Here is a 23,272-nt window from a genome sequence, read left to right as displayed (position 1 = left end):
CTGCAAGGCAAGGTGGAATTTCTTTCTTGTCTAGAAAAAGCACAGAAGCAAGTATACCCAATACACTTAGCAAAAAAAGCAACAAAGTGGTCAAGAACATGCAGCTGCAGCAAACATTTAAAAAACCCAAACACATGATTTTAGACATTAATTGTGTCCATGCACATTTTGTAGTGATTGCTAGGCTTCACAAAAAAGCAGAATTAAAAAATACAAGAACCAGCAAACCACAGCATTAATTTTGTGGCTATGAAAGCATTTGGTGTGTTGTCTCGTTCACCTCTTCACGTGAGGTTACTATTTGCTTCTTCCCTTGTGGTAATGGCCACCACAACAGGCACAGTGCACTTACCTCAGCCAGGGCGCAGGCGTGTTGGTGCCAGGCTGGATCTGGGCAGAGCCCAGCTCCATTTTTACTTTAAAGAGTTCTGATAGAAACTGTTGGCTCTTCTGTCAGTTTAGCTTCCACTTGAAAACTATGTAATTACTCACACTGCAGTCATTTGGTACGGGACCCTTTAAGAGAAATAAAGAAGGAAACTTTTTAGCAAGCCCCCACATGCAGCAGCAGCAGTAGTGGGCAGTTCAACTGCCTTTCCCCCCATTCTCTACGCGCACACACACACACAGTTTCAGCCTTTAGTATAAATGCAGGCACCACACCCCATAATTACAAGTTACAAAAAAAAATCTCCAGCCCACATTTTTTGTAATTGCTTAGGTCAAGTCTGCCAAGGGAGCTTTTTCTTTTGCAGCTCAATACTCCTGCTCCTACCATTATTTCCACATAGGCTTATTTGAGCTGCAGAACTCTTCCATGGCTCATTCCTGCGATTTCTTTATTCTCCTTTCTACCTCTAGTTTAGTCCTCAGAGGCCTTTCGATAAGCCTTTGATTTGAGCTATTCAACGACAAATTCAACAAGAGACATTTTAAAGCATCATCCATGTTAAGTTGTTCTAACTGCTATTTAGCTTAATTCAGCTATTGCATCATTTTTAGCTAATTAGTTGCTTTCTTAAAGGCTCTAAGTTTACCTGAAAGACTTCACCAGGATCCTAAAAGCAACTGTTCGGTTTTACCCTTGCCCTTGTATCAGTCCTGGGAACAACCAGAACTGCCAACTATCGACTTGCCCCTGCACACAGAACCAGTGGATAGCATGGAGGTCCTTAGTCCGATAATACTGCCACCATAAGAACTCTTTTTTTTTTTTCCAACTCACCTGAAGGATTGTGAACTACTTATGAATGTAACTAGATTTTCTGAACAAACACAGTATTTCCTCTGTGTGGGTTAAGTATTTGTTCTAGCTTGTAACTAAGTTAACTGTCTGCAAAAACCAATTCTTCCTCCACCAAAACAATCTACTCTATGCCCACAATGATACTGGAAGCTGCAGGCAAAACAAAAGTTAGCTGGACTAAGATAATGCAGGACAAGCATGGATTAGATCATCCTACAGAGAGAATGGAATGATTTCAGGCAATTTTTTTTCCCCATTAATAGCCCAAAATTTTATTTGCAGACAAGCAATTTAAAAACAAACTCAGATTTATGCAATAGGAAGCAGGGTATAGTAACCCGACAGCGGTATTTAGAAATGTTTAACTGAGAAGGGTCACACAAGTGCTTATGTGGGGAAGTCCCTGTTCCCCTCCAAAAGAAAAAGCAATACAGTTTTAACAATTGAGGGCTTGTGTTCCAAGTTTCTGCTGCTAAATCTAGAGTGCAGCCAGCCTAACTTGACATCCCTGTCTCTTTAGGAAAAACAAAGAGAAACAAACAAACAAAATTAAAATCCCATTTGGAATTACGCAAGCTCAAAGTAATGTCACAGAGCTTGTCAGGCCCCACTCCCAATACAAGTGCACTTTCCACATTAGGACCATCTTAGTTTCCTAACACCCGATTTCAAACTGCTTCAGCTTGTGTCCCTTCATCCTGGTATCACTAATTCAGATGATCGCTAAAAATACAAATGAACAACAAAACCAACTTTTATTTATTTGTAAGACAACAGAACAATCAGAGGTGTATTTCTCCAGCACTGCTCAAGGTATGGGTTTCACCACACACTCGTGCCTTACCAGACTCCCTATACTTGTAAAGTAAGAAAGATTATAGCAGCCTATGTATTAAGTACATTGACTTCACACCTGGAACACAAGCCATACCCAGGGATTAGACTTCAGACTGTATGGAAAATCAGATCTGGAGCACTAACAACAGACATCATGGATAGAGCCCACTTCAAATGCTGGGGCCATAACTGCAGTAAGTGAAAGGACCACACATCTCTCTACCATAGTTAAGTAAGTGGCCTGTTTCTCCTGCTCCTTATCTTACCTTTCAAGATTAAGTTAATTAAAAACAAAGCAGAAAATAGGTTGGACTAAAAAGAGAAACTCATTTATGTAACAGAAAGGTAAACAATTACTTCCCAACTGCATTAAGTAAGGCAGTTATCCATAAAAACACAGTAGTCTGCAGGGATAAAATTAACATCCTGCAACTCTGTTTAAACCAGAGCATGCAGCATTTTCTTCAGAAAGTTGCACGGAAAAAGCCAGAAATCTTGATCACTTTAAGACCAAATTTAAGGTCCAGATGATGCTGAACAATCATTATCAGATTTAACTGCTACATAAATCTCCCTCCTGAGGCCAAGTCCTGAAAGGCATTGAGACCAAGTCCCATTATTTCACTTTACTGGAATATGAAAAGCTGTAAGTGTATTTACCTTATTTTTATCACCCACAGCATCTCTTCAGTAACTTGGTAAATGATCTTGCATACCAAATCTAGAAGATGTACGAGACTGCTTAAACGACAAGCAGTGCAATTCTCACGCTTGGTAGCAGTTTGGACTATCACAAAATGAAGTTCAGAAGCTCAAATGAAATCCGTGCTTGGCACGCACACACGGAACAGCCACTCCCACAATTCTCACAGCACGATCAGCCATTGCAGGGCATGGCACCTCTTCGACAGCTTACCAGACATTTACAGTTTTCATTCAGAATGCACAGCTACGTACTCTTGACTATGGATAAAATGTCAAACTGAAGCATTGCAGGTATTCATAATCTATTTAATAGTGGGACACCAAAGAAGTACTATACATTTTTCTTGAGCACATTAGATTTTGATTTAAGCAATTGCAATGGATGCAGGAATTTCTCAAAAATAGTCTTCTATATTCTACAATCCACAGTTTACTGTATCAGTCTAATAAGTCATATCATGATATACTGTTTGTGCTAACTGGTCGGATAGTCTGATCTTTAGCAAAGCATCCTCCCCCTTCCTCCACCCCCCCAAAAATGTTGACAAAATTCAGCCAAATAAAAAAAAAAAATTACTCTACAACTTATTTTAGACTCTTTTGTTGACCTAAACACAATGGGAGCTACCAGTTATACACAGCTTAGGAACGATGTTGCGTTTTAATTCTAAAAATCTTCATGCTGATACAATAAAATATTTTATACAGCGATCAATTTTTAATGCTTTATTCATTGATTAAAAGAATATACATTTAACATAAACCATACAACATCAGTCATCAATTCAAACATTCAGCTGGTTTCCTTACATTTTCTGTCAGGAGTTTTTTTTTTTTTAATCTGATCACATTTATAAGATAAAATCTCACCACATCTGGCATATACACACACTGTGCCAGTGGATTCACTCTACTGATGTACATATAAAATCCGCATGGTATGTGCTCACTGGAGACAAAACAGCGCACACCTGTCAAAAGGTCATTTTAATATAAGATGGTAAAACCATTTGTAAAACACATATAAACTTTTTCCATAAATAGAATCATATCTGGACATCTGTTGCATAAATTGTGTTTTCCAAAGCTTACAATATAGCAGCCAGGTCTCAGCACTGCTGGGCACCCACGTTGGCCACTTACTTTATTATTGCAGACTGTCCTTTAAACATTAAATGCACAACATTCGTACCACTTAAAACTGGGGTCAGGTGGAAGTCTCACAGAGACCACGTCTGTACCGCGGTTGCCCTGAAACAGTTAAATCGGCTTTTAAAGCCTCTCAGATATAACAAGATTTTAAAACATACTTCATGGAATGTTCTTCATGCATCATAGCAGCTCATACCTGTGATAGAACAAGCTTTGTATTTGTTTCCTTTCCTTCCTTTACATTCACTATTCACAGTGAAACAGGTGCATGTTTGTTAAGAGTTCTGAGGTTGCTGACTGAGCCACAGCACAGCTGTGTACCACAGGTCGAAATTCGACCTTATATATTACAATCTAGCAGTATCTGGCTGGCCAAAAGTTGGCCTGCCCCTGCCAGCATGTGGGCACTTCTTCGTTTTTAATCTATTCTTTGGCAGCTGACACAGGCGCTGACAGAGAAAATCCAGTGACTTGGTTGCTAGGGATTTCACGACTAATGTTTGTTTGCAGGTGTATACCTTTGTATTGAAGTCTTCACTGTTACGATTTTACCTCATCGGAGTACACATTCTTGGTTTTTTCTTTTAAACTTTGGCCCAAAGCTAACTTTTACGGAAGATGACAAAACATGAGAATAAACGAGGAGGAGTTTGCAAAGATTCCAAAAGACTACAGCTTATGGAGTGAATCTGTAAGTGCAGATACCCGAAAAGCTAGTGTTTCACACCGCCGCTTAAGAGCTAAGAAAAGCTGAGAATGGTAGTTAAGTCACGCTTCAGAATCTGCATGTGAAATAAAGCAAGGTGAGAGTCTTACAATGAACAGTCCTGGATAAACTTCTCTTCCTTTTAAGCCTATTAAGTAGCATGCTACCAGATTAAGCACACAATGACAGCACAGAAATCCACTGGGCTATGGATATGGGTATTAAAAAGAGTTGGCTCCTGAGCACAGAACTCCGATATAATAGTAAAATCATTCAAAACGCAGTTACTCAATAAAAGTAAAGTTAGCTGGCAACCTCAGACAGCCTTTGGCTGTATCTCTGTAAGGTTTGGTAGACAAGTCCATTAACCGTGAAAACCCTAAACACTGCCACTTTCAGCTTCTAAACCAATACCCGACTACGTTCTTTGATCAAGAAGTAGAATACACATATATAATTCTATATAGCTAATACTGATTAAACACAGCACAAAAGGGGTTAATTCACGCTACTGAAAAAACATAATAGGACCCTACTTGCATATGTAACCACAGGAATTGTAAATAAGGAGCTAAATGCCTTCACTGAAGCTTTGCATCTCTCTGTAAAAGTGACGGGTTGGCTCAGTGAAGACACTGAGCAGCTCTATGTCCATGACTGCGTGCCAAGGTCGACCCAATCCGAGAGATACTTGCTCAATGAGATTGTGTACTGGATCCACATCCTGATCAGCCAGTTCTCCTTGGTCAAAATCAATGCTTTCTTCTGTGACTTCAAGAACTTTCAGGTCAGAGCCACGAAGACGAGCAATTGCAATAAGATTATGAGCCCAAACTGTATAACCTAGGGGGAAAAAAAAAAAAAGAGAAGTTGCTCTGTCATTTTGCTACAAGGCATTTTTTTCACTGAAGTACTTAATACCAGAGCACCTCAACATCCTTCCAAACCTATTTTGTCATTCTCCATCTGGCAGAATCCCCCTACGGCATTTTTTTTTTTGCTGCAAGTGGTAAAATCCCATTTATATTCTGAATAAGGAAGTATCAAAAATATTTCAGGTAGTTTGATCAAGCTTTTCTAGATTTTTTCACCACTTGTAGAAAAGTGGACTTCTTCACTCCAAGTTACATACACCTACAATTTCAAACCTCCTGTGATCTACTTTGTAGTATAAATAAATAGAATGAAAAACAGTGAGTAATCCATTATTTTAAGTGAACATATAAAAGGACTGTTTTAAAACTGCTTGTGCTAGAAAAAAATCGTAAGTTCACATTTGTTGCATTAGAGGTAGACTTAAAAAAAACCCCTCAAAAGAAAACAAAAACAAAAAAAAAAAACCACAAACCAAACCAAACCAACCAAAAAAACCCAACACACACAAGCCAGAAGCCTCTCCAGGAAATAGGTCACACCAATATTTAAAAAAAAAAAACACACCTACATGTATCTTGTTATTCTATCTGAGATTAACCATAATTACAAAGCTTCCCTCTCTTCCCATTAGTGTATATCGGCATCCCTCTTTAAAAACACCTACTCCCCAGTTACCTGTTTGCTTTCTGTACCCTGGCTAAGGCAAATGCTGAGCTCCTCCTTATTCAGATGCAACCACAGATGATCTGGGAACTTCCCTTTTTGGGAGCTCTGCCAAGTCAGCCCTTCCATTGCAAAAGGAAAGGCTCATTTCTGCCTTCATCATCATTCTCACAGGTGCTAAGCCTCTTGGTGAGATGCCCACTTAGATTCCAAGTAAAGTTGCAGTCTGCACAGTATTTGAACTGGCAAAGTTAAGCTGCTGAGAAATAAAAACTAACTGTGGTTTGGTCTTCAACAATGCAGTTAACATGCTCTACATCATAATGTATCAAAATAAGACAGCTAATTAAAGAATGAAGAAAACTGATGTCAAAGTAACAAAGTAAGCAGAATTTTTTGTTCTGTTTTCTTTTACTTTTTCCTACTGTTTGTCTCTAAGGTTTTCTGTAAATATGTTGCTCAGGGTAGGTTTTCAACAAAGAAACCTGCATACATCTGTATGGCTCATTTCTGGTATATTAATCATTAGGAATGCATGAATTCCCACAACTTTCATCTGCTGATACTTCACCTCTAGCACAACTGTCCACAGAAGACGAAGCTGTCAATAAGGCTGTAGGACGTTAAACCCAATGGAAAATTCCACCTGTACGATGACACTCCCCTATGAGGACTGAAGGAGCTCACACCACCTTCCGGTTAACTTGATCGTAAAGGAACTTACTAAAGAAATTCTTGACAGAAAGTGCAAGAATAAAGGGAAAAACAACTGCCTGTACCATCCTTGTGGTTCAGGTATATGGCTTTTGCTATAACTTTTCATGGTCAGATCCTCTATGCTCTGGAACAACCATTTTATTCTCAACTTAATCTCATTTTAAATTAACTCTCCTTTCAAAAGTTTTGCCTGAAGTTTCTCAGTAACCTTCCAGCAGCCAAAAAGCTTCAGCCCAGCTAAGTATTCAGAGGTAACAGGGAATGATCACTTCACTACAAGCATCACCGAACAACAAATCCACCATGGGCACACCATAATTTGTTTTTCCTTGCTAGTAAAAAATCTCCACTTTAGAGCTCATGGACAGGATAAAACTGAGAATCTCACAGGTAACACAATATGTTTACAACACAAAGTCTTGAAAATCCACATGAAGTGTCCTTCCCTTAAGGAGGAGGGGAAAAAAAAAAGTCTCCAGTCCCCATCAACGGGCTGTGCTTTTTATTCACAATGCCAGATCATACCACTCTGACTATCCTACTGTCCCCCATCCCAAATGACCACGCACTCTTCACACCCTCCCTTCATTCTGCAAGAATGTATTTAATATCCTTCAATCAGCTTTCCTCTGCTCCTGAAGATGCTACCTTGGTGGAAAGATGATATGAATTCCCACGAAAGACAGACGAGAATCTCAAGGCACCCAAGGAAAAGAGTGTCCTTAGGGTATGTTTTCCGCCTCCTCTTTTGGTCAGTGACAAGTGGCAGCCAAAACTATACATAAGTCAAAGCCTTTTTCAGAGCAAACTAATAGCAAAAGAGGGAAAACCAAAAATCCTGAGAGGTATTGGAAACTGAAGAATAACCACTTCAGGAGACAGGAGAAGAAACCTGAGCACTTACATATAAAGCAAATTACGGCACTTTGAACAAAACCACCATTTTTTCCTGAAGGAAGCTTGATAGTATCATGAAGACTATGACAAGTGGAGCCAGAAACCACCGTTTGGTAAACCTCAGAAAATACAAGCGTGAGGTTAAGACGCTGTACTGAAGCATCACAGCATTCTAGATCTTTCTTCCTAGTCATGCTCTTCTCACAGTTGCTACTCTAGAAGAAAGATGCTTATGCTATAGTACCAGAGAAGTCATATTCACAGCTTAAAAAAAGATCAGGAGGCATTTAAAGCAGCTTAGCTAGCTTCTGCTGCAAGGAGGGGAGAAAGGAAGGGGAAAGAAACTGAATCCCAACATCAGAGCAAGAGTGATATTTGGCCATTCTCTCCCCAGGTATACACAGCATCTCTCCAAAGAAAGAAGATGCCGCAACAACCATTTGCTAGCCAGAACTGTAGAAGGCATTTGCTTTCCCAGTGCTCTGTACAGAGTAATACCTTCTACTGAATGACATGCACTGATATTAAACGATACTTACACTAGCTTATGTTCAGATATTTTACCATCTTTTTAAGTTTAGATAATGTATTACAGGACTTCCCTGTAGTAGGAGGAGAATTTAAGATAACACACTTTTTTTTTTTTAAATTTTTTTTTTTTTTTAAAGGTCCTCAAATTTGTATCCAAATGTTAAAAGAAACTGCTAAAATGCATATTTAGAGTGGTAAGGTCATGTACCAGTATCCCACATTTGTCAGACCTGGAAACTATAAAGAAGAGACAGTTGAAATGATTTACCCCCGCCGCCCTATGATTTTTCAGTAGAAGACAGTGGAAAAACTTTTTCTAGCAAATACAGCAGGACCTTCTGACTTCAGCCAACAGAAATCTGAATGTACAACCTTCACTGCTGAAGGTCTCTCCTGTTTGTGCTGAATGACTGGAGATTTACTCCCCCAAGCAGTCTGAAGAAACAGCATTCATTCTTATGCAACACAATACAGAGTCATCACTTAACTCCTTCATGCGTCCGCAAACTTGGTCTTGGTAAGCCGATTCCAGCACAAACAAAAAGAACTATTCTGCATTATTTCAGTTTCAGGTGCCTTAAAATTTGCCAAACAACTGTAACTTCTAGCAAGTACTGTACTGATGACAGAGCTGAATACAAATGTACACTTCTTTTTTTATTTGCAATTGTATGGCAAATAAGTAGGTGGGATAAACCTAGCTCTGGTATTACCGGTGAAACCAATGCACTCAGCGAGGCAACCTCCTCCACTTTATATTTTTCAGCCTTCATCTGCTGGCAAAGTCTTACCAAACTGGTAACAGACTTCCTCCTCTCAGCCTTGGGGCACTTCACCCATGTTATTTACAAACAGGAAGCACAATCATCTAATCTTGCCAGCGTATAAGCTTACAGTAAGACAGCAAATGTTTTCAGTGTTCACGTTCACATAACCAGCCACTTGGCGGAACTTGCACAGTGCAGACCACTTTCGGGATAAGCCTCCTGGAATGCTCAGTTCTTAGTTATCCTCATTTCTGTGAACAGTCTAATGAAATCCTATGTGACTTCTCAATAGAAGTTAGTAAGCTACACGTATGTTTAGAACTCATACACAATAAACACCTTCATATTTTCAAACACGAAAATACCAGTATAAGGTACAATAGCCTGTATAGCAACTGTGCAGCAGACTTTCGAACACCACTCTACTAAAACACATTATGATTAGAAAGGCTGAATTGTTCTCAGTATTTCAAAGTCACATACTATGCCTGTGCAATGTATTACGTACCGTGAACAGCTAGGAGAGACAGTCTTGTGCACCTCCAGGCTAGTAAGACAAGTGGATCTTCATTCCGGTTGTCGCTAAGATCTGGGAAGCCAGACATATCTATCACATCATTCATTAGTATAAAATGAGTGAGGAACTTGTCATACTGCCTGGATATGAGGTCAACAACAGCCCCTGAAACACAAGTGATGTAGCTGTCAAAGTGAATCCTCTCTAGGGGGATACTGGGCTTAAGAATCCTTAACATATCATCACTCTTGACATCAAAAGCCATTATATAGACCCGAAGATTAGTGCTGTTGCGAGTCAGCGCCTTCCAATTCTCATCTTCCGGCATATTGTCCAATGACTTGTGCATTATGGAAACACTGTGGACCAGGAGAGACAGTCGATGCAAAGGCACATGGTTGCTGTCAGCCAGGACTCTTGCCATTTCAGCTGTAAAATCACAGAAATCCAAAGCGAGCGAACGCAGATTCACAAAGCGCTCCAATTCAACTGCAGTGATAAGAGTGGTATTACCAGGAATGTGGTTGTCCAGTAAGCTCAGATGTTCCATGGTGTTGGCTATGGGGTTTGATAAGGAGGACAATGATGTGGGAGTTACTATTTGCAGCATAAACCCACAAGACAGCCATTTCAATTGCCTGCTATTGCCTAATATCTCTTCAAACAGCTGTTGTATTCTGCAAGTAAACAAAACAGACAATGATCCTATTAAACATGGTTTAGTCTTACCAATTGCATATCATTCTACTTTTTTTTATTTGAGAATTATTATTCTTCTTTCATTTATGGCCTTATTCTGCAGAAAGGTGCTATTATTATGGTTCTTATGAACCACAAATGTTAGAATGTGACTCTGCAGGCCTCCCACAGCAATTTAACCGTCATTGCACTTAAAAGGTTAAAATTGTAAACTATCTTGAGAAAAATTATGTACTTTGTCTTTCAAAAACAGTGATACACTACGAACCTTCATTTCATGTATTTCTCAGCACATATTTAACACCCTCCCACATACATTTTAAGGTTATGCAAATAAGAAAACCTGTAATGCTTTTAAAACACAGTTGTTTTTAAAAACAGCTTTTCATATTTGCTAACCTCTCCAGAACTGCAAATTCAATATGGAAAAAAAAAAGTCATTTTCAATGAAAGGTTGCAGAAACTTGATTTTGAGCATAAGTTAGAATGATTTGAAACTACTTGCTTGACTTTGCTTATTAAAGGCTAAAGAATAAACATATAAGAAGATCTTTAAATAAAATTCTGAATGTACAGCTAACAGGATTTTCAAGTGTCAACAGGTTCAAGTTTTACCAAAACAACTTGAACCTGGTAACATTTCAATCTCAGATTATCAGTGCCAGATGATTCTGGCACTGCCAGAATCCTCACGCCTTTTATTACGCTGCATGATTATTATGCACTTATTCTGATGCATCCCACCTCTCCTATCCCTTTTTTTTTTTTTTTAATATTAAAGTTAGATATTTAATTCAGGAAGGCAGCAAAAGTATTTTAAGATACAATTTCGAATACTAAATTCAAATACTACAGCCAAACTCTACAAACTTTCTCCAAACAAATATTTTTCCAGTCTTCATCCCATAGCTGCTAAGGCCCAAAAGAGTCTTCCTGCCCAAATGACAAGTGTTCTTTGAGCACATACGTTCTAGGACGTGTAGATGAGAATTTGATCTCAAACCCTGGTCAGCCAGAAAGAAAGATCAGCATTTAAGGGAAGCAGTTGAGCCAGGCTATGACAGCTCCATGAAATGCCAAGAAATAAGATGTAAACACCTCTAGTACAAAATTAGCAGAAACCTTTGTGCCTCAAATCAGGTAATGTTTTGCACAGAACAATTTTTCCTTTCTTGTTATGAATATCTGTATACTTTATACATCTAAGCAAAACAATGTTACAAAGTTACTATTCTCATCCACATATCTTTAATAGAGATAATGTCCAGACAAAATTAAAGGCTTATTTAGCCCTGTATCCTGACTGACAACAGAGAAACACTAACGCCTTAAGAAGTGCGACAGAACAAGGAAAGCACATAGGGATATTTCTCAAATATCTCCTTAGTTTCCAAAAATTTGTAACTCAGACCTCCTGAGGCAGAGGTGGCTTTCTGTATTTAGTAACCCTCAGGGACCTCACTTCTACAAATTTATCCAGGCTCCTCTTTAAGCCAAGTAAGCTTTTAGCAACTGTAACATCCAATAATAACGAACTCTGTGGTGCAATTCCCCCCTCTTCTTGCTTGCTCTGAACCTGTCACCTACTACCTTTGATGACCCATAATCCTTCAGTTGTAAGAAAGTTAAAAGATCAATCCTTATTCATCCTCTCCCTCTGCAAATCCTTATTCATCCTCTCCCTTGCCTGCATGTGCTTTCTTCCTTCTCCTAAGGATGTACTGGGTTTGCAAGGCCTGACTTCTCTTTGTAGGTGGAAAAGTTGGTATGGTTATTATATTTATCTATTATACACCTCAGAATAGTTCCCAAGGTTTTGCCTAGTATAGTTATCAGGTTTAAAGACTTCAGCTCTTCCAGATTTAAATTTTTTTTTTAAACTGAGGACTGGCAACGGCGACACAAATTAAACAGAGTTTTAAACAACAGGTCAAGAGTCACAGATAGTGTCGTTTTGCTATTGTATTCCTAAATTCTTTTACAGTTCAGATGAGCCCTGTTTGATCCTGGCAATGTTGTTTCTTAATTATTCCTGCCAGTGCTTAAATTGAAGGCAGATTATCTGACAACCCCCAAAAAAAAGGTTCTACCACAGGAACCTCTCTAATTTCTTTCAATGAACAAAGACTCTTTCCTCCCTGCTCTCACCATACACATCTACAAAAGGTGCTGTAATGGTTGCAGCAATGGTAGAATTTATTCTGTAACAGTTCAAGTAGTCAATCTTTGCCAATTCTTTGCCAATTTAATAAAAAGAGATCGAACATGTCAATAGAGAATATTTAATAGTGATCACTTTTGGATTGTTTTTAATACCTGCTTTATAGAAGGCCAGACAGGAAGCATAATATAAACCACATATGCCCTTAGTTTTAACATATTTCAAATAAATTTTTCAAACACCCTAACAGGGGTTTTTCCTCCCCTGCAAATTCTTATGCACATACTATTTTTCATAAACAGACTGCATCTAACGGGAGTTTGCAAAATAGTTTTAACTGTATTCTAGAAATTCAGACACATTAAGTGAATTCTTGGGAATTAACACCTACTTTATTATAATATTAACTGCTACTTCAACTGCCTAGCATGTAGTACAACATTTATCCTAACTTACATGTGGTTATCTTAAAGCTCGCTTATAAAGCTGAAGTTTAAGCATGGTTTAGTAAGTATAACACAAAATTTAAGTAGACCTCAGCACATGCAAGAAAGCAACATAGCGATGCCTCAACAAGTGTACTTAATCAGTCCCCCTCACTCCCTGTAAGCAGCAATTATGAGATGTTCACCATCAACCTGAAACCTATAAATGATCATACTGGAGCAAACTATTTAAAAAATTAAAAACTCAAAATAAATTACTTTCACAATTAATGCCCCAAATGGTGCTTTCAGCCAGAGGACAGACCAAAGCCTGACTAGACAGGCTGAGTTACTGTTTAAGCCCAAAAAATGGTCCTGACCAGTACTGAAGCACATCGATAGCCCTGGACAGGAAACAAACATATTACTAAGGTCCATATGGAGCCCATTTGTTTAATTAAAGAATATCAATCAAAATGTTTTGTTTAATAACAGAAGCTAAACTGGTTGTTTTGGAAACCAAACTATCTGAACCACATGGATCAATCATGGGGAACAGATTTCAGAAAGCCAAAATTTTAAACAACTACCCTTTGTTCAACTCAAGACAAATGTATTGTTTACGCTGAGCTTCCCAACAGTAATGAACTAAGTTGTAAAGAGAATTTTAGAAAGTAACCAGGGACAGATATGCTATACAGAAAAAGCAGCAGCATTATAAACCCATGCTGATCACTGCAAAAGTAGATTTTTGAAAACACAGTCCAAAGCCTCTGCTCCCTCAGAATAAACCTTAGTCTTAACCTGGAGGAGCATCCTAATGGTTCTGTGCTAGCTGACGTTTTACCCATGGTCTGTTACACCCATGGTCTGTTACATCTGCTACAGATGTAAGGAAGTGTCACATTTTCTTCCCTGACTACTTTAATTGCAGGAAGTTCCTGAAACAGCTAATAAGGTTTATCACCATCTAGGTTCCAAAAATCCTCAACTGCCAATAACGCGGTCTCCAAAGGTTGCTCAGTACCTTTCAGTGTTAGTTATCAGTATCCATGCTTTGCAACTTAACTGATGCAAACCCCAAGAGCAAAAGACAAGACTAAGGAGCTATAAAGATTTAATTCCTGAAGTAAATCTGCTGCTAGTGCGGTGTGGTGATGCATTTCCCCCCTCCCCTGGGCCGCTCTACAATCTCAGGAATTCCCATTAGGCCTTGGCCTTTGTGTAATGAGTTGGGCGGTTAAGCGTCCCTTGACCGTACCAGGAACTCTTGCATGGCTAAGGTGGGGAGCAGCACTGATCGTACCAGGAACTCCTGTTGCCTGGCCAAAGTGGGGAATGAGAGCGGGAATGATTAGTCATCCCCTGACAGCCTTGGAACATTCCTTACCTGGATCGTAGCTCGAGTGGAACGGTACCATTGTTACTGGAATTGTGACCAGGATGGAAATTTACTGATCTCTAAAGCCAATCATCTTGCAACCCTATAAACAGCAGTCCTAAATGAGGCCCTTTGCAACCAGCATCTCCCTTTAAGTGGGACGCCTCTCAGAGCTCACGAACTCTCAAGTTTGCGAAGTTCAGAGGACAGTCGCCAAAAGCTGACGACAGGACCTGGCCCTTCACTCCTTAAGGTTCAACCCCTTGCCCGTTGAGAAATGCCGAGAGAATTGAAGTGAATATTTCATTGAACTCAAGGGGAATTTTTAACAGGTATACCTTTGTACATTTATATATCTTTGTGTCTATGTGCGTGCATTAATTCATTTAGGTACCCGATAGCAAGTATAGTATAAATACTGCCATCTCAAATCTGTAATTAAGCCACTGTTGTGATTGTAGTAAATCCTATTGACTCACTTTGTAAATGTTAAATTAGTCAATGATTAAGTGTTGCTAAAATCTCGTGATCCATCTTAAAACTGTGAATGAACCTTAGACTGCTACTAGACACATAATCCCTTAGACATAAACAGTTGACCAAGTCTGGGACTAGGAGTGGATCCAGCCGCACCTAAGCGCCATTAGGAGTTTAGAAAGCACAGGGATCTACTCTGAACCTCGTGACTCAACAGGAGGATTTCCTTACTCTTTGTATTTCTTCCATTAGACATGAACTGTTGACCAAGCCTGAAACTAACATTGAACCTAGCTGCACCTAAGCTCCATCAGAAGTTTAGAAAGTAAGGGGGTCTTCTCTGAACCTCGTGACTCCATGGGAGGGTCTCCCTTATCCTTTTGCATCTTCGGTCTCTATAAAAATCATTCTAGCTCAATTCTAACTCAATTTTTCCTTTGTATGTTTCATCCATGTAGTAAGTGATGCAGTGAACCTTGCCATCGAACTTTGCTAAGTCGCACTTTTATAAATTCCTATTAAAACCACTTTTTGCCAATACCTTTGCCAGTGATTCCTTAAGTGATCTAAATCACTCATCCACGACATGCTGATGAACTTGGGAACACTGACTAAAATGCTGCCAGCTTTCCTTTAATTTAGAAAAGGACTAGCAGGTCCCAAATACATTGTTTTATTCCAGAAAAAAACAACCACCAAAACCAGACAGACAAAAAAGAGGTAGCATTTATTTGCTCATTCCAAAATGTGCAAAGGTTAATATTGACCTAAAAGACTAACTTCAAATTAGATAATGAGTTTTGAATGGTTTATGGCTCTGAAACATGCATACTTATTTTTGTTATTTGTTTGAAAAAATGTTTAACCATGCACTCAGATGAGTAAACACCTACTTGGATGGCTCTCTTCAAGCCCCTTGGCAAAGATTTGATCATATATTTATGTTTTCACAACAAAGGATATGAAAAAAAGGAGCTTTTACCAAATTAGCCTTTTACCGACACACAGCACTACAGTATGGATGTTAAATAGAATCCCAAATTGCTCTAAGTTCTGCATTCTAAGCACAATGGATGACAAAGCCACAGTCTGTGACACACATCTGTATTTGCACTATTTTGCAAATTTAAGGCAGGACCAAACATTTAGTTCGATGGTTGTGTTCACGTACATACATTGATCTGATAATATACCTACACTAGTTCTAAAACCACTCTAAAAAATAATAGTAAAGATCTGGCTGTACTTATTCCACTCCCAAGCTACTGGGAGAAAGATGTTTGAACTGACACAAATTAAAATGATGGTATTCAGGTTTTATCTATACGGAAAGTTTTAGCAGAACTGCTAAAATAGTTAACTTAGCATCACTCCCCCTGTGGTAATTTATTCCAGATGTCAGTAGCTTTTTACATTGTATTTAACCTTTTCCAAAGAAGAACTAGCTATTCTGATTACAAGCATTCAAGGACTGTACCGTAATGTAATTATGGCAAGCTAAAATACACCTCTGAACTAAACAAGTACATTGTGAGCTATGATATTCCAGGAATTCTGCGAATATATAACCTAGTTTTGAGATGCAACTTGAAGTAAGTTGTTTGTGTTTAAGTTCTCTTTCAAGTTTATTTGCTACGTGTCCTCAGTTCTTGTGAAATACAACAGATCACTTCCTTTTCTAATTTTTTCATGTACAGCAATAGTAGAGGTGCTGGTAACAACTCCCCATCCCTCTTCCCCTTTTGTGCCATTAACGTAATATTGTTTCTAGAACACAATGAAAAGAGGAAAGAAAGGATTCTCACCCTGCTGAGAAGGGGAAAAAAAAAGCCACAAAAACAAACTACTTCATGTAAATAGTAGGAACAGAAATAAACTCAATTTAAGAATTTAGATTCTCATCCTATTAAAAAACTAAAAGCTTTCTCAGTCATGTATTTCAGGCGTGAAAATCTGTGTTCTGTTATCTGTTTTTATTATTTTAATGTATTTGATAATTTACAAATATAACTTACTGCTTAATCTTCTTGCCATCAGGATCAACCTTGCCGAGGTATGTATTTGATATACTTCCATGTTGTTGCAGAATGCTTATATCCCCAAAGAGACTTAACTTCTGGAGGTTCCTGTGAAACAACAAAATAAAAAGGAATCTGTACACAAAATTAAAACACTGTGAGGAATCATTCTGGATAAGACAAACACAGGCAATAAGAACACATTATTACATGGAACATGTAGTCTGTTTTGGGAAACATCCTACTGTCCTGGAATAGAGGTACATATGGAACTACAAAAAACATGACTGAAGTATAAAGGGGAAGAGGACTACACAAACTGCTAAATCCAGCTGTAAAAGCAAATGCCAGTTTTCAGTCACCACAGGAGTATTTTCAGCAGGCCTGCACCATAAAGAAAAGTTTTAGCAGTCCTTTCATGTACTTTTTAATCCTCGGAACATGTGTATTAAGTGTCACATGAAAACATCAAATACCTATTCCTTTTAAAATTTAACACTGTATTTAATGCCCAAGCAGAACACAACCACAAATAACCATGCCTGAGCACTTATGCATTGCAGCTGGGTTACAAATGGGCGCTCAAACCTGCCTCAATTGAGGCAACACAAACCTCAGACAGGAAAAGCAAAAGCTCTCCACACCCTAATCAGTGTCTAATTTTAGGGAAAGCTGTTCTAATATTTCCCATCAGCGACCAGAAGAGGATTAGTGGTCCACCACGACACAGAATTTTAATTTTCAGAAGGGATAACTAAAAAGAAGTGAAAGAAGAACCTCTAAGTTTATGCTGGACACGATTCAGTGTGCTAGACAGTCAGTTTTCCTTTCCCTAGTACAGCTTATTTCTCTGACTTGCATCTTTTCTATTCCTAAAAAAGATCAAGCAAGAGATATGAAAATAACTGCAGTTTTAGAGTAGCTGTGTGGCATTTACTTTTAAGATTTTTATTTTTTTAACTGACTAAGTTTCAGGTCAAGCTTTTATTTATACATGCTGTAAATTAGATTTACTCCTAACACGCAAGGACTAGTCTGCACTTGATAATTAACACGGCAGAAACTCCAGTTTCATCACAAATGGATACATGAGTTAAACAGTAGATGCCAATTAACCTGTAGCTGACAATTAAGTGAGTTAAATAAATCCTTATTTCTGCTGGCTTACAAATCATATGCTAATATTTCAGATCAGCTTTGAGGAAAATGCAATACAATTACAATGCTCAAAGCGTAGGAAAGCTCTGGTGCCAGTTCACTACCTCCACAGTATGAGCCAATGTTCTACCAAGAGGAGGGAGGGGCGGAAAAAGTTTTACATTTTTTAAGTAAGTATGAATTGCAGTCTGTAATCGGTATCTACTATAAGTCATAATTTACTTGTTTTGAAGTTCCTGTATTCAATAACTGTACACTAGTTTCCTGAAATCTATCCACTGTTGCACCTGCTACTTTTCTTCGATAGGTGAAGAACAACTTAACAGGAAGATCCACAAGCTTCGTATCGAGTCAGACTGGAGCAAAATACCTAGATTTCACAACTGTTTCAGGAATTCTAACAATTTAATATTTAGTCTTTTAAATACAGGACTACTGTACTGATGATATGTTAATATAAACTGACCCCTGACCACATGCTCAATATTCTATAAATCTGACTAAGACAATGCCTGATCATACTAAAGAATAAGCTTGGCAGGGAAATCTGAAGACACTGGCACCAACACCGAGAGTATTTTGGTCTCTTCTTTCCTCAAAAGCTGTAAGAGAGAGTCTGGTATGACAGGGAAAGCAGCAGAAACCTCCACGTGGTGTGAAAGGCAGTGTTCACAGCCAATGCTATTATTAAACTCTTATCTTCTGATCTCAGTGACTTAATTCTGAGAGCTAAGAGACAAAATGCAATCTTCAGAACAATTTTGAATCGCCTGCATATTCACATCACACACAGGTCTTGTTTTCTGTTATTCATACCCCCAGTGAATGCTACTGTAGGCAGCTATTAATTTTGGAGCCACTGAACTACAGGACACATGAAACACTATTTACTAGTATGCCACACATTTTTACTACATCTATTTGACTGCCATTTCACGAGCTACAGAGACGCACGGAAAAGTTTTCTGCCTCAAAACTTAAGCAATGAAAACATCCAATTATTTTTGTATTCACAGCACAGTTATTACCATCAACAAATCTGATCACAGTTCAACACAGTATTAGATTTTGCTACTATTTGCAGTGTCATACAACCTCTATGGCGTTCAGCTCACATTATTTCAGAGAGTTAGTAAAGTGATTTGCTATTTAAATAAAATTGTTTAGAAGTTAATTGCCATCTTTTGCTAAAAGTCATAATGGCATCTTAATCCTATGTACTACCCATACACACAGCTGGGGAAAAACATGTGTTTTGGGGGGATTTCTAAACCATTTATTTTCCACTAGCTCAAAAATCATGCTAAAAGTAATAAGCTTCTTACTAGGCTCCATCTTCAGTTTTGCTTGGTCTTTTTGAACACCCAATGAAAAAAGAACAAAATGGCCTTGCTTACATTCAACATGAACGAAGTGGTAAGGCACATATTGTATTATTATACTAGTTTTTGCCAGTTTTAGCTGCCTGCTCAGACCAACAGAAGACAATCATTAGAAAACCTCAAATACAGATGCAGTCTACTGTTTTGAGCGATTCACCAATTTTTGGCAACTCCAAGATTGATACCATACTTCACCAAGATACCACAGTTTTACTATAATCTGCATTTTTGTTTCCACAAGCAAAGATCAAACAAGTCACACAAATTAATGTACTGCAGAGGAGGGCGGGGGGCGGGGAATCACTACCTTCCTATCTTCCTTTGTAAGCAGCTAAAGGAGAGACCATACTTTGGGATTTCAGAGTTACATAAAAGAACACAGAATTTGCCTACTGAATGATCAACAGTTGCTTATTAACTGCAGTATGCACTGAAATGACTCACAAAGTTTGTCGCCCTCCCACTTGCCTTCCAGAACTTAGTTTTGAAAGATCAATTTGAGACGGTGCAGATTATTAGGATCTCTTAAGAGCCACTAAGAAACAACTTGTCCCTCCTGATATCACTACAGAACATTATGCCCGCCCCCCTTTTTTTTTAATAGGAAGTAGAACATCAACTGTTTAAACAGTAATATACCTTGTTATTTTCCTTCATTTACTGTCATAAACATAACAGCTCACGGAAAAGTTGCAGATCACTACAAGCACTACTTTAGTACCTTTTAATTAAATAAATTATGGATTTTTAGAGCTCATCATGGTCCCAGCACTATTAAAGCAATATTTTGGGAGTAATATGCTGCTACCCACAAAATAAAGTTTATGGTGACTTGAGCTCTACCTCAAATGTGAGGCAGACCTAGAATGTACCTTTCTGGATGATAACTGGCTGCCAGCAGTCATACTTGTCAGAATATTATCAGGTTTTTTTTAAACCAAGTTGCAGACAGGTAGTTATTTCCTTAATTCCATCAGAATTAACAAAGGTCGCTCTGAAATATTCTTCTAGAGACTTAACATGCAGATTTGCTTAGAAATTGGCAATTTTACGTTGTACAGAAAATGCTTTTATTAGCAAAAATACACATCATTCTCCTTTACCCAAGAGAGCATCTAGAAATGGCATTACTTTTAGTCATTACTTTTCTTAGGTCCTGCAGTATTGTAAATCCTCAAGGAATTCTAGAGCCATCTAAAGTACATTTTTTCTCCTGCAAGGAGGGGGGTTGTTACTGTATTGTTTAATAATAGATTTAAAAGCCTACAACAACATTACACAGTTAAGAAATAGCATACCATTTCACAAAAGGAGATTTCTTCCTCCCCAGCTCTGAAGTATAAGATGGAAGTTCTTTGAACTTCTCTGCCAAAAAGCTATCATAAGGGCTGACAGGAGTTATGAAAGAATCATCCTGTTTTAAACTTAATTCCAAAAGGAATGCATTTACAGTGATTCAGCCACTGGAGAAGTTAAAAACACCGCTGTTTCCATTATCTTGGAAATGACAATAGCTATCCCATGTACAATGACATATGGCAAGCACAAGAAGGAATTATTAATTATCCTTGAGTTACAGATGAATAAACAGAAGCAGAGAAATAAAGTGACTGGACTGCAGTCATTCCTTAGACAAAACTGTGTATCGGGCAGGTGACAATGCCTCTGGTTTAGACATGCAGTCACAGTAAGAACTAAGCAGCAATTTGGCATATGTCAATGCCCCTTCCCACCTCGTTTCAATCTCAAAATTCTACTTAAAGAGCTAAACCCAATGTTCTACATGCAAACTAATCAGTTATCGGTAGTTACCTTGGAGGGGAAGAGGGGAAAAAGACATCAAAATAAACTAAAAACCTTGTCTGTTCAAGGGAAAAAAGGAGTCTGTTCAGAAAGTAAATCTGAATAAAAGGTCAAGTGTTTAACGTAAATTCCGCCCGCCCCCCCCCCCCCCCCCCCTTTAAATGCTCATTAAAAAAAAAGCCTGCTGTAATAACCAGGTACCCTATATCCCCCAGTCACTATTCATTTCAACACAAAAGAGCGGCATGCAAATTATTTGAAGACAGCAAGAAAGTACAGTAATGCAAAATCCTATCAAAGTTGGTAACTTTTCACCTCTGGCTTACCACTGAAATTATACTAATCTACCAGAGAACAGGTTCCGGAGAAACAACTACTTCTACATAGTATTTTACTGCAGTCCTGAGCCCCACACTGTGCATACAAAACCTGTAAAAAGAACTTTAGAAAGCAAGCGTACTTGTACAAGTTTCAGATAAGGCCATGGAGAATGAATCTTTTTCTAAAGAAAAAGTGTACCAAAAGCCTTCTCACAACACATTTAATTTTGACAGCCTCATATTTTAGTGAGACAGAGGGGAAAAAAAAAAAAAGGCATTCTAGTTTTTCCAACGCAACCCCCAGGCAACACGCCTGCAGATACTATTTATTTTAAAATTCCAAGTCCATGTAGTGGTATCTGTCTCAGATCGGATAATCACCAACATCGCGTCAACATTTTTTCTATTTATGACATGAGCTGGATTTCCCAAAGATTCAACAGTTAAGTGAAAGCTCCTTAAACGCAAGAGAAGACTGATCAAGACAGATGATCACGATTTGCACACCAAGGATTCACAGGGCAAGAAATAAATTAAGATAAAGGTGAGCTGGGACCAACGAGCCGCTTTCAGAAGCAAGGTCTGTAACTCTCAACCATCGCAGCTGCACCACAGGAAGTACCTGCTGGGCACAACTGAGCAGAGGAACTGAAAGTGAGACTTCACACACCACATTTGCATTCATCCCAAACCAACGAGGAATTATATTTAAAGTTCGCTTGCTACACTTAAAATAAAGAAGCAAGGAAGGCCTCAAACTACTGTCTAATCCCTCCAGGATCAAAAAGGGGCAGTGACCAGATCATGATTCAGTTGCAGACAGTTTTCCAAAGGCCATCCGCAAGGTTTAATTCATCCTAAAGATACCCTGAAATACTTGCAGCTTTTTTTTTTTTATTAATAGGTGAAGCTATATGCACACAGAGGGGAAATAATATTAACTGTTTCCCATCCTAAAATCTGTATGGCTTTCCAAACACATCAAAACCTAACTGTAATATCCTTGCTTTCCTGTCCTAGGTGCTGACTAGAGGCCATACATTAGGGTATCTGATTATTATCTTTTTTTAAAGATATTTATCTTGATCACACCCACACACGGTAAAGCAAATACAAGTATTTTCATTTTAAAGAACTCCAACCTGAGGAAATTGCCTAACCTGCTAAAGTAAGTCTGTGAAAAAGCAGGATCTAAACACATCAAAAGTCCAAACCACAGGACGTTTAAATTCAATTTGGTCAAGAAAGTCCATCTGGAGTATTTTTTCAATAAACAAACGTAAAAACCTCCTCCTAGTTAAAACTGAGTCAAATCTCAGTTTAGGAGGCAACACGAGAGTCGGCATGAAAGCTCAGCTTTTCAACGGCAAAACCCCTCATAGCTGGAAAGGTGAACGTATTTTATTGGGGCAGTACTCCATCCCTCTCCCACCAGAAAAACACCAGTGCTGTAATTTTAACTCCCCTACTTGTTTCTCATAACAGTAATTATTTTTCAATCATGCATAAGAGATCTAAAGCCTGTCCGTAGCAAGGCTTATATTTTAAAGTGAGAAAGATGCCTTGTTAGGCACCAAATTCAAACTCCCACCTCCCACTTGCTCCATTTGAGCCGCATCCCCCCTTCCTTCAAAAGGACGAAGCAGTTATTATTGCAGCTATATCTGTTTTGCACATTGACTAGCCGCTCGCCAACTAAATGTCTGCGTTTATATCCTCCATCAAACTACTGAATATGATAAAAATGAGGCAGTTCGAAGCAGCGCGCCTCCGTTTCTGCGCAACTCGCGGCCGCAGAAACACCCACCGGGCTACCCCAGCCGCTGCGCGGGCC

General features: G+C 38.6%; 1 protein-coding gene across 1 annotated transcript; it reads right to left on the bottom strand.

The window, feature by feature from the left end:
* Positions 1-3,084: 3,084 nt before the first annotated feature.
* On the bottom strand, positions 3,085-16,883 carry FBXO33 (F-box protein 33; the record flags this gene model as incomplete). The annotated part of the gene is made up of 3 exons (XM_009587005.1): positions 3,085-5,489; positions 9,606-10,291; positions 16,773-16,883. Coding segments are annotated over 3 exons (1,069 nt in total), but the record flags the coding sequence as incomplete, so codon positions are not given.
* Between the last annotated feature and the right edge of the window lie 6,389 nt (positions 16,884-23,272).

This window comes from Fulmarus glacialis, unplaced genomic scaffold (assembly GCF_000690835.1).
Source record: "Fulmarus glacialis isolate BGI_N327 unplaced genomic scaffold, ASM69083v1 scaffold14641, whole genome shotgun sequence".
NCBI classification, from domain to species: domain Eukaryota; kingdom Metazoa; phylum Chordata; class Aves; order Procellariiformes; family Procellariidae; genus Fulmarus; species Fulmarus glacialis.
The sequence above is the reverse complement of the archived record's forward strand: the minus strand, read 5'-3'. Positions and strand labels throughout refer to the sequence as shown.